The 13,453-nt window shown below is 35.2% G+C and overlaps 1 protein-coding gene across 1 annotated transcript in view; it reads right to left on the bottom strand.

Moving 5' to 3' along the window:
- ADGRV1 (adhesion G protein-coupled receptor V1) overlaps nucleotides 1–13,453 on the bottom strand; it is a 508,576-nt gene that overhangs the window by 154,960 nt on the left and 340,163 nt on the right. The window contains exon 84 of the mRNA XM_037032075.1: nucleotides 4,133–4,249. Coding sequence (XP_036887970.1) covers nucleotides 4,133–4,249 — 117 coding nt within the window. The remainder of the gene's footprint in view (nucleotides 1–4,132; nucleotides 4,250–13,453) is intronic.

Genomic DNA, 13,453 nt, shown 5'->3' with positions numbered 1-13,453 from the left:
AAAGTAAAATAATTATTCATTATAAAGGCTTTAAATGCATTTATTCTAAGATTGAATATACAATGCAGATCAAAATATACAATAATTCTGGCATGCTTAGCCCAATAATTAAAAGTTAATGTTTAACTTTTGCCATTATAAGCTATGCATCAACATACATATATCAAATTCTCTCTTATATCACTTAAAACGAACTGGAATCAATAAAATATTAATATTCTCTCAATTTTTCAACCCTTTTTTGACTAACAGGTTTGGATCAACAGTAATGTAATCTTTTACATGATGTTTTAAAAATGAATTCTAGTTTTAAGAAAAGACTTTAGCAGATTACTTTATATATGGGAAAACAGGCTGGTAAAGTGACAACCTCCAACCACAAAGCAACTCATTACAAGTAACCTACCTAGACTCAGAAGTTATTGAATTTTCCCCTGTGGTCACACCACAAACCATAAAAAATATGTGGTGTACCATCTGAAATACATTGAACTTCACTGGTACTTTAAATAGTTTTCCTAAACCATTAGGTATACAGAAAGCTAATTAGTTTACTAAATGTGCATCAGCCACAATCATATTTACTTAAGACTTGAAGAAGAGATATAGAGTACACCAGATCTCTATTAAGTTGGGTGAAATTTTATATGCCATTCTAACTCTCCCCTAAAGCAGGAAATCCATCTAAATCCATGTTTAAAAATTAGTCATTTCCCCCTGTTTAAACATATTTCATTGATTGGATGCCTGCTTCTTCTAAAAACAGCCTCTTTGACAGTTTTATCAGCAATAAAAGTTCTTAACATGACTCAAATTCGCTTCCTTAATTTTTGACCCATTTGCTCTGGTTCTTCCAAATGTGTTTTGTATTTGTAGGCAGCCATCACACCTCCCCAAGTTTTTTCCAGGTTAGTTCTCTCCAGTTGTCTCAAAGTTCCTTATAACACTGCTTTCTGACTTCCTATTGGCTGATTAATATTCCTGCTGAAAAATGATTCATGAAAGCATTAAGGGTCCCCACATAATCTGAGCATTGTAGACTATAACACAACCACTGCTCCCCAAGCTGCCTCTGTACTGTTACTAATGTAACTGTGGCCTGTGTTGTTTTGTAGTTAACTGTAGTTGCTGTGTTTTAAGCAATCCAATCACACATTTGATTGCTATTTTGTGCTAAATTAAAATTTCAACTTATTTATAGTAATTGCCATCAGATAATGGCTCTTTCATTCTAGTTTTCAATCTGCCATAGTATGGTTTCTCTGTATTGGTTTTACCTGTACCCCTGATGCAGGCAGCTTGCTCTCTCAGCTATCTCTTCAGCTTTTTATCATTGCCAACCTGACAGATCAGTTTCCTGTGTTTTCATCTAAATCACTCATGAAAAAACTGAATAGGTCAGGGACCTGGATGAAGACATTTGGCACACCAATGGGGACCTCAGTCCAGGCAGATAAGTAACAATGTGCAGAGGATACAAATTAAAAAGCTCAGTTTAAACTTCTAAAGAATTTTGCAAACACAGACTCTCACAAAGGGTATTTTAATTTCAGCAGATATTTAAGTTTTATGTTATATGGTTTAGAATTATTTTTACTTTTTACTTGTTAGGGAAAGTAGAAAACACCACAACTTTCCATAATTAGAGCAGCTCAAAAAGTTATAAAACAAAAACTTTATGAGAAAGGAATCATTATCCCCATATGCAGATTTAGAACCAAAACTTAGAGAAAGTCAGTCAGTTGATTAAGGTTGCCAAAACAGTGGTTGAGCCGAACTTCAAACCCAGATGCAGGACTCCAATTGTTCTAATTAGTTCTACTAACTACATAGTTCCGTTCTTTTCTCCTTCAATACCCACAACTATATCATACCTAGGAAAATATCCCTTCCTTGAGTTTGTCTGTTGTTCTCTCATAGTAATCCTCCCTTCCTCCCTCCCTTCCTCCCCTCCTTATTCTTTCTTTCTATTTTATTGAGTTTAGACATTAGTAAAGCCTTTCTTTCTAAAAAAATATATTTTATTGATTATGCTATTACAGTTGTCCCAATTTTCCCCCCTTTGCCCCCCTCCACCTGGTTTCCTCCCCATTCCCTCTGGCAATCCCCCTCCTTAGTTCATGTCCACAAGTCACACGTATAATTTCTTTGGCTACTCCATTTCCTATACTGTTCTTAACAACCCCCTGCCTATTCTGTACCTACTAATTTGAACTTCTTAATTCCTGCACCTTTTTCCCCATTCTCCCCCTCACCCTCCCAACTAATAACCATCAAAATGATCTCCATGTCTATGATTTTGTTTCCATTCTGCTTGTTTGCTTAATTTGTTTTTAAGATTCAATTATTGATAGTTGTGAGTTTATTGCCATTTTAATGTTCATAGTTTTAATCTGTTTCTTATGTAAGTCCTTATAACATTTCATATAATAATGCCTTGGTGATGATGAACTCCTTCAGCTTTACCTTGTCTGGGGAGCATTTTATCTGCCCTTCCATTCTAAATGATAGCTTTGCTGTACAGAGTAATCTAGGTTGTAGGTCCTTTATTTTCATGACTTTGAAAATGTCTTGCCAGTCCCTTCTAGCCTGCAAAGTTTCTTTTGAGAAATCAGTAAATATTCTTATAGGAACTCCTTTGTAGGTAACTATTGGCTTTTTTTCTTGGTGCTTTTAAGATTCTCTCTTTATCTTTAACCTTTGACATTTTAATTATGACATGCCTTGGTGTGATCCTCTTTGTGTCCATCTTGTTTGGGACTCTCCTGCTTCCTGGACTTGTATGTCCATTCCCTTCATCAAATTAGGGAATTTTTCTTTTATTATATTTTCAAATAAGTTTTCAATTTCTTGCCCTTTCTCTTCTTCCAGCACTGTATGATGCAAATGTTTTGATAATGCTCTACGGCAGAAATCCCACATCCTTCATATTTAACAAGGAAAAAATATACAAGTGCCTGAACACATCCGTTTACATAAAATAGACCTCATGCATAGTCAAAAACACAGATGAAACTATTTCTATCACATGAAATATTTAACAATACCATTATGTAGAAATCATTATCAGAGTCAGCATTTTAGTTGAGTCATTAGTGACATCAATTCCACTGATGTGGACCCACTTCTCTCATTAGCCCCTTTATCAAGCAAATCAGCATAGGACAAGAGACAGAATTTGGGATTTTAGTCAGAAAAGGAGAGCTCAAATGTCTCCTCAACATTTAGTAGTTCCTCGGGAGAGTAAGCTAAGGCTCCTAGGGTCTTACCTTACACTCTCTCCCAAAGCAATTGCTTCCAAGACAATGGCTCCATTTTCCAACACTAGCTCAACAATTCACTAATGTATTTCTATAGCATGGGCCTCTGTTCTGAGATTTAGCCCTGTTTATCCCACTTCCCTCAAAGTTCCCACTGGAGATCTTAGAAAAAACTCATCATCTTTCCCCCATCTCCAGTGATCATTATTTCAGTTCAAAGCACCATCATCTACCCATCCACTTGTGCCAGGAACTTGGGAAACATCCTTCTTTCCACCTTCATCAGGCTTCATAACAAAACTCTACCTCCCATAGTTCTACTTTAAAAAAGCAAAGCAAAACAGCCTCAAAAGGTGACCAATTCCCTTTACTTCTGCTACCACCCTGGTTCACACCACCAATACATCTATATGCTCAATACATCTCCCCTCAATACACCTATATCTAATGCTACTTAATTTGCCTTCCTGTCAACTTTTTTCTGTTCCCAATTCACCACAAACAGGGAGATCTTTCTAAAATCTAAACCTTATCATGTCGCACCTTTGCTTAAAATAATTCTATGACTTTCCCTACAAAAAAATTCAAATTTCTACTTGTGCCTTACAGGGCAGCCCACATCACAACCCTCATTTCCTACCACACCTTTATATTCAACCTTACTACAGTTCCTCATTTCCTCAAATTCAGTATGCTCTCTAATGCTGTATAGCTTATAAGGTTTTTTTCTCAAACTAATCTGCTGGGAATGCAGTGATAGAATTACTTCCATTTCGGTATAAAGAATATCAAACAAGATCACTCCACCCAGATTCATTAGAAGGCTGAAAGGGCTGGGGGTGGAAGTGGGGATGAAGAAACGAGGTACCAACCTGAATGAGCATCCAGCTAAACTGGCAAAGATACAGGTAGTGCGTGACTGCACCCATGGCTGAACAGCTCTCCTCGGTGAGTTGGGGACTGGCATAGGCAGACGCCAGAAACACAACCTGTAAGAAACAAACACATTTATTTTTAAATCAGGATAAAATCAATCAAGAATATTAAGAAAATAAACTGTTTTCTTATCTGAATCTATAATTCAATGACCCAAAGGGACAGTAAGTTGATTTGTTGCTCAAACTGAGATGACTAAGAATCTTTTAAAACTGGCAACATATGAATTGTTACATTTCTAAAACACAATGAATTTTATGAAATTACGCTACATGTTGGTTTGGGCTGTCAAGAAGAAATTCTCAAAGTAAACCCCATTCTTATTGATGGGCAAAAATCCCATGAAACACATGTGTTTTAGCTAAGTAGAAATGATAAAATAGAGCAGAACTACCATTCCTTATTTAAGCTAATGGGAAAGAACAGAAAAAAACAAAAGCTGACTTTACCCTCATCTGCATCCTCTTGCTGAGAAGTAACATATGTAACAAAATAGACAAATTACATTTTAAATTTTCAATTCTACAATTACTCTAACCCTTGGGGTTTTTTTTTTTTCAACTGCCCTCAAGACTACTCAAAAGTAACCTTCAGAACATGGCCTCTCTTGGTCACACCATTTAAAGTTATACCCTCTTTCCTTTTCTCCTTTCAACACATTTGATTTCTCCTCCCCTACTTCTCTCTTCTTTTTTTGAAGTGGAACTTATCACCATCTAACATGCTCTATAATTTGTTTATTTATTATGTCCAAATGAGTTCCCTGAAAAAAAAAGTTAAAAATTTGCCTTTCCAGAACATACCACAAATAGCTTTTGAACAATTAGACCTTAATTTTAAAACATCTTTAGATTTTCCTATATTTTAGCTTCTAACTTCTGAATTATAACATAATACAGGTTATAAATTTAACCTTCCTAAATTGCACAGATATTTGTGGAACACCTCCAGTGATACTCTAACAGTGGACACTAGGCATCAAGACCAGGCCTTAAAGACCTTGGAAGCACAGAACTGTAAGACTCACCTCGTCCCCCCACCCCCCAGAAAAGAAAGAAGTTTGACACTTTATATTCTTTCCTTTTGCAAAGTGGCATCTATTTCAATAAAGTCTTTAAAAGTGTACCTACAATAAATTTGAATCTAATTCAGATTCTATTATACAGATTGTGTTGAAGTTTACTTGATAGTTTTGTTCTAATCAACCTGAACAGTTTGCTGTGTAAAATAATACTATAATCCAAATTGTAGCTGAATGTCCCTAGTTTTAAGCATTTTATAAAATTATAAATGCTATCCTAATCTAAATAATTCTTATTCTTATCAATATTTTTTACTTAAATCAAATTAGTATAGGCCACTCTTTAAAATTGTATTTAGCTTCAGAATACAGTTTTAACATCCCCAAATTCCATTCTTAAGATATGCCTTTTTCATGTGTTATTATGTTTGAATGTCCTTTTCTAAATTATAAAACAAATATACTTTGGTAAACAATGAATATTCTTCCAGAATATTCTCAGAACTATGAGAAATACTTCTGTATAAGATGGGAGATAAGTCACCGGAGACGGCGGAGGGGTCACCATGCACACTGCTACAACAGGGAGGGGCTATGAAGACTTGGAGACCCAGCTCTTACATGGAACCAGGCCCATCTAAAATTAAACTGAATTAAAATGGAAGTTAAATGATTAAAGTAAGAAAATAAATAACCCTGGCATAGTTAGCTGTTGGGAACTGCCCTGCCTGGTTTCAGAAGCTGTAAGCCCCCATGGCTAAGACTGAGTAAGAGCTTTTGGGACCATAAGCCACTGAGACAAAGCTTATCTCCCTGGCAGGGGTGCCATCTCTGCCCCCTTTTACTTCACTGCGCTTGGCCCCAGGTGGACGACTGGTTAGCCAATGACCAGTAAGATTCCTCAAGGGAGGAACAACCTAAGACAGGCATGGTCACAAAGGGGCCCTCAGGGAAGGACTTGGGGGAACAAAAAGGAGGTGATGGACCCTCATCCCTTGACTTTGATATAGCCTGAGTCCTCATTCTGTCTGCGAGAAGTCTCCTAATATCTTGGCTGCCTTACTTCCCCCATCTGACTTAAGCCTGAAACAATGCCGGGGGGCGGTACAGCCCTGGGCAGGAACAGGCGGTTCCCCAAGGCAATTAGGCCTAAGAAAGAATGCATAAAATCCTGTGAAACCTGCTTTGCTAACAATGCCCTCAATTTTCTGATAAGGGTCCAAGCTTGAAATTAGTTAGTTTACCAAAGTTTTATGGCCCTTTAGCTAACTGACCCTGACTCAGAATAAGCCCTCAGAGTTCTTTGAATGTCATCTATCGTTTGATCATTACTCCCTAACAATGACTGAGAAGCTTTACCTGTATTCCTATACAAATTCAACCCAATAAAAGCCCATTGAGGAACAGGCTCCTGGCCCTTCTCCTTTGAGAGATCAGCCACCGTTCCTCCCCAAGCAGATCATGTCTTGTTAGAGCCCTCCCACAGTTAGCTCACAGATCTTTAAGGCATAGGTAAAGATCTTAAGAAAAGGTAAAGTTTTATTATTGTTCTTTTACGCAAACATGTAAAGATGACCAGGATAAAGATTATTTTCACCATCAGTTTCTAGATACCTTAAGTTGAACACCGTAATATTTTTTTTTAAAATGTTGTTTTTCAAAGATTCTCAGTCATTCATGTATTGATTCATTCCGCAAGTGTCTCAATATCTATCAAGTACATAGCATTATATTATCTCTGTAAGATAAAGAATATGATGGCTAATAACTACTGAGTACCAGCAACATGCTACATGTTTTCTCATGCCTTTGTGTGTGTGCATAATCCACATATTAATGATTTAAAGTCATTATTTTTTACCCCAATTTAATAAATGATGAAAGAGGATCTGATAGGGGAATTAAGTTGTTAAAGGTCACTGAACAAGTTTTAAAGTAAAGTGGGATTCAAATCCTGGTGCTCTGACTATAAAACCAGAGTTCTTTCCAGAATACCACAAAGCTAAATTAAGCACAAGTCTGCCTAAAAGGTGACATTCAAGTTCACTGTTTCTTAGTCCTGTTTAATCCCTGTCCCAATACAGGTTCATAATGAAAATAGAATGTAATGCCAATAATAATAAGATATTATTATTTTTAATTAAATATTTATTTATTTATGTATTTATTTTTAGAGAGAGGGGAAGGGAAAGAGAAAGAGAGGGAGAGAAACATCAATGTGTGGTTGCCTCTCATGTGCCCCTTGCTGAGGACCTGGCCTGCATCCAAGCACGTGCTCTGACTAGGAATAGAACTCGTGACCCTTTGATTCATAGGCTCATGCTCAATCCACTGAGCTACACCAGCCAGAGTATTATTCTTAATTCCACATTGACAAAATGTACATACATCTTAACTTCAGAGAAGAGAAAATAAATATATTTCCCAAGAGAGTATCTGATATATTTTTTAATAACTTAGAAAATTCTTTGCTTCAAAAATAAATGAAGTGAAATAAAATGACAAGAAAATTATTTGCTTCTTCTGGTTAATTAGAGATCTACTTAATAGCCAAGGGAGAAACTAGAGGAAATATCTAGTTGTTTCTTTTTTTCCACTTTAAATATAGTGCATATGTCTCTGCTTTGTTGGGCTAAATAATCTCCGCTAATAAAAACTTTTCCCTGTAAGCCTCAATTCTCAGTACTCTTACCAGATACTCCCCCAAGCACCACACACTTCACTGTCCTCTGTCTGTGAAACACCCTTCTCTCCACACTCCATCTCACCCCAAACCTGTGTTTTTATAGGACCCATACAAACTCCACCTGCCTACTCTGATTATAACAGACTCTCAGACCTTCCTATTATTTTTTAAGCTGCACAGCACTTACTACTGAACATTCAGAATGAGCCAAATGTTGTCCTTTCTAATAGGAGAGTGCCCAAAGATAAAGCCAGAGACAACGCATGATGAAATAAAATGTGACAGGTATGAAACAAATTATCAGAAAATGCAGAATCAAAGTTGACTAGTCCCGTTTGTGGGAGTCAAAGAGGAAACAGAATTGCTTTAACTACATGATCGCTATTCCCTAAAACATGTTCCATGACCTCTCTCAACACTGCCTTTGTTCTCTTCTTCCTTCTAGCTACAATTTCTCATCTTCCTCTATTGAAATCATGTATATTTTTTCAGGGCATGGTTGAAATGTCAGCTCTAACATAAATATAAGGCTATTTCTTTCAACCATAAACAACTTCTCCTGTTTTGTAAAAAGTGATTTTATTAGCCTAAGGATTGGTTCTCCCATAAACCCCAATTTCCTCTATTCTTAGATAAAATCAGTCTTAATGGTGTGAAAAACTGTAAACCCCTTAAAGACAACAATTTGATATTACTTCCTATTATAATTACTTTGAGATTGAGATACATTTTTTAAAATGTAGCAATTATTCACTACCCCATAGATGGGGTAGTGGATTTAATGGATTTAATCAGTTATTTGAATAGCTTTACTGAAGTATGATTAACAGACATAAAGTATATGCTCTAATAAGCTTTGACACATATATATACCTCACAACCATCATCGCAATCAATATAATTAACACGTACATCACTTTTAAAGTTACTGTGTGACCTCTGTGGTACTTCCCTGCATCACTGCTTCTCACATCCCCAAGCAACCTGTTTTCTACCACTACACATAAGTTTTCATTTACTAGAATTTTATTTAACTGGAACCAAATGTACGCTTTTTCTCTAGCGTATTTCACTCAGCATCATTATTTTGAGAGTCATCCAAAATAACACATCACTAGTTCATTCTCTTTATTGTTGACTAGTATTCCAATTACATATCCCTTCACCTGTTGATGGATATTTGGGCTGTTTCCAGTTTTCGACTTCTATAAATAAAGCTGTCATGAATGTACAAGTCTTTGTATGGACATATGCTTCCATTTATTTTTGAGTGAATATCAAGGAGAGGAATGGCTGGATCATATGGTCTGTATTTATTTTAAAAAAACGGATAAATTGTTTCTCAAAGTGTTGGCAACATTTTACATTTGCACCAGCAATGTGTGAATGTCCAGTTGCTTCACATTTTCACTAAAGTGTGTTATGGTGAGTTAGCTTTCTTTCCAAGCAAAAATTTATTTAGAAAGTCACAGAGGTAAAAGAAATAAGCCATCATGAGTTAGTTTTTAAGATTTTAGCCTTTAAAAATTTTATAAAGAACTTATAAAGCTCAACACCAAGAAAAACAATCCAAATAAAAAAATTGGCAAAAGACCAGAATACACACTTCTCCAAATTGGACATGTAGATGAGCAACAGACATATGAAAAGATGCTCAACATCACTAATCATCAGAGATACACAAATTAAAATCCAATGAGATATTACCTCACACCTGTCAGAATTGCTCTCATCAATAAATCAACAAACAACAAGTGCTGGTGAGGCTGTGGAGAAAAGGAAACCCTTTTGCACTGTTGGTGGGAATGCAGACTGGTGCAACCACTGTGGAAAGCAGTGTGGAGTTTCCTCAAAAAATTAGAAATGGATCTGCCTTATGATCCAGTGATGCTGTTTCTAGGAATTTATCCAAAGAAACCTGAAACACTAATTCACAAGAATATATGCACCCCTATTTTCATTGCAGCATTATTTATGATAGTCAAGATTTAGAAGCAGCCGAGGTGTCCATAGGCGAATGAGTGGATAAAAAAGCGATGGTACATTTACACAATGGCATACTACTCAGCTGTAAAGAAAGGAAAGCTTACCCTTTGTGACAGTATGGATGGACCTGGAGAATATTATGCTGAATGAAATAAGCCAGCTAAGGAAAGATAAGTACTATCTGATTACACTCATATGTGGAATCTAATGCATGAAATGAAGTAACAAGTAAAATAGTGACAGACTCATAGAGAGCAGGTGACAGTTGCTGGGGGAAGTGGTGAGTAGAAGGAGGGGGGCACAGCAAAAAGGGGGAAAAGAACTCAAAAATTAAATTAAATTAAATTAAAATTAAAATATTTTAGGCTTTCTAATAGGTACACAGTAATTCTTCATTGCACATTTGATTTTCGATTACCTAATCAATAATGATGTTGATCATTTTCTCATGTGCTTATTTGAAATCTCATGTGCTTATTCAACTTCTCATGTTCTTATTTCTCTTAGGTATGTTTTATTTGAAATCTATATCTCTTCTTTGAAGAAATGCCCTTTTAACTCTTTTGGCCACTTTTAAAATTAGGTTGTTTTCCTACTATTGAGTTTAAAATTCTTTCTACAATCATCATACAAGTCTTTCAACAGATATTTGATTTGCAAATATTTCTCCCAGTTAGTGGCTTGTCTCCTAATTCTCTTAAGTGTCTTTTGAAGAACACCTTTTCAGAATTTTCGTTTCTTAACATTAATGAAACCGAAGTGAATTGGATTATATTTTTTGACCTTTTATAGATTTACTTTTGGTGTCATAGCTAAAAAAAACGCCTAACCCAAATTAGCAAAGGTTTTTCTAACATGGTTTTCTAGGAATTTTATAGTTTCAGGTTTTAAAATTAGGTCTTTGATTGATTTTGAATTATTCTGAATATAATGTGAAGTATGGTCCAAAACTTTTTGTTTGTTTTGCATTTGGATATCCAATTGTCCTAGTCTTTTCTTTCAGAAAGACTACCCTTTCCCTAATGAATTACTTGTATTTGCCTACATACTCGTATGTGGGGATCAGTTTCCTGATTCTTTAATACATTCCACTGATCAATTTGTTTGTAACAATACCACACCGACTTGATTATTATAGCTATAATGCTCAAAAACAGGTAGTGTTAGGCTTGAATTGTTGTTTTTTTCAAAGTTGTTTTGGTTATTTCAAGTCATTGGAATTTCCATATGAATTTAAGAACCAAGTAGTTGGTTTCTACACTGAAATGAGAAAGGCTGCTGGGGTTTTAACTGGGACAGTATTGAATCCCAGCCTAAGAATTGGCACATTAACAATACGAACATTGCATCTCCATTTATTTAGGTTTTCTTATTTCTCTTAGGTGTGTTTTGTAGTTATCTATGTACAGGTCCTTCACGTATTAAATGAAATTATCTCTGAGTATTTATGTTGTACTGTTATTGTAATTGATATTTTATTAAATTTTAGTTTGACTGTTCATTTCAAGTATATAGAAATAATGCTTGATTTTTTTGGATACTGCTGTTGTATCCTGCAAATTTACAAAACACACATTACTATGAGTAGCTCTTCTGTAGAAAACATTACTGTATTTTCTGCGTAAAGGATCATGCTATCTCTGAATAAAGGGTCTTTTATTTGTTTTCTAATCAAAATGGCTTTAATTTCCTGCCTTCCTGGGATAGATAGGTAGGTAGATAAAGAGAGGTAGATACTACACACACAATATTAAAAAGAGGTGGTGAAAATGAACACTCTTGCTTTGTTGCTAATTTTAGAGAAAAACATTTTGTTGTTCTTGTGAGCTGAACTGTGTCCCATCCCCAGCTCATATATTGAGATCCTAACCTCTAGAACTTCAGAATGTAACTGTATTTGAAAAATAAGATCGTTATAGAGGTAATTAAGTTAAAATGAGGTCTTTAGTCTAGGGGATGTATCAGTAAAAATATTGCTGTGTGGAATATCTGAGATTTTCCTGCCAATGTTCTCCTCTAGGGCTTTAATGGTTTCACGGCTTATATGTAAGTCTTTTATCCACCTTGAATTTATTTTGGTGTATGGTGTAAGTTGGTGCTCAAGTTTCATTTAAAAAAAAGAGGTCTTTAGGATGGCTCCTAATCCAAAATGATTGGTGTACTTATAAGAAAAGGAAATTTTGGATAAAATATGCATGTGTACAAAAGAAAGACCAAGTGAAGACAAAGGGAGAAGACAGACATCTACAAAGCAAGGAGTGAGATCTCAGACTTCTAGCCTCCAAAACTGTGAGAAAAATAAATGTGTTATATAAGCCATCCAGTTTGTGGTATTTTTTATGGCAGCCCTGGCAAATTAATACATGAGGTTAGATACCTGTTGTTTTGATGGCCTAATCAAGTTAAAATCCCCCTTTATGCCTACTTCTTAAGGAGGTGGGGTTTTTTTGGTTTTTGTTCTTTTAAATCAGGGCTGGATAACAAGCAAAATAGAGACAGACTCACAGATAAGAGAGCAGGCAGACAGCTTTGAGGTGTGGGGGTGGGGGGAGATTAAGCAAAAAAATAAAAAGAGAAAGGGACACTGCGACACTGGTGATTACAGGTAGGAGGGGTGTGATTAGACGTGGAAGAAGGTATGGGGGAGATAGTGGTAATGGAAAAAATACAATAAAAGTGAATAAATCAGAAATGGATACTGAATTTTGATAAGCAATATTTCTCTATTAAGATTATAAAAACATTATTCAATTTTTTGTTAATATAATAAATCATATTGATTGATCTTTGAATATTGAACCAATGTAGCATTACTGGAAATAGTTCTCGCTTTCTTGTAATGTATTAGCTTTCTGATTTGCTAAATTGAATTGAGAAGATCTGCATTGGTGTTCATGAGGAACACTGGTTTGTATCAGGGTTTCAGAGAGTGCGTCAGGAAGTTTGTCCTCTTTTTCAGTTTTCTACAAGGATTTGTGTAGAATTAGTATTTTCTTTTCTTTAAATGTTGGTGAAATTTAGCAGTAAGGCCATATTAGGACCATAGTTTTCTTACTGGGGAGATTCTTAAATATAGATTTAATTTCTTCAATAAATATGGAGCTACTCAGGTCATTTCTTCTTGAATGAGTTTTGGTAATTTGAGTCTTTTTTAAAATGTCTCCATTTCACTGAAATTGGCAAATTAATTGATTGGTAGAAAGTTATGTATTTATTCCCTTGTTATCAAGATCTTTGGTGGTTCCCCTTTTCTCTTGCTTCATATTGGTAATTTGGATTTAGTCTACTATTTTTCCTGATCAGTTTAAACAAGGTTGATAATTTTATTAATCTTCTAAAAGAACTCTTGGTTTCACTGATTTTCTCTATTGTTTTGTTGCTTTCTAGTGCAATGATTATATTTAGCTTTTTACTATTTAATTTCTATGTATTTTTATTTTTAAAAATTGGTTTTTATGTGATATTTTAGAAACTTTACTTCTTTTTTCAAATATAGGCATTTAGTTCTATAAATTACCTCTTAGTATACTACTTTAGCAGGATCACTCAAGCGTTGGTATATTG

This window comes from Sturnira hondurensis, unplaced genomic scaffold (genome assembly GCF_014824575.4).
Source record: "Sturnira hondurensis isolate 20B ecotype Veracruz unplaced genomic scaffold, ASM1482457v3 Scaffold0021354, whole genome shotgun sequence".
NCBI lineage: Eukaryota > Metazoa > Chordata > Mammalia > Chiroptera > Phyllostomidae > Sturnira > Sturnira hondurensis.
The sequence above is the reverse complement of the archived record's forward strand: the minus strand, read 5'-3'. Positions and strand labels throughout refer to the sequence as shown.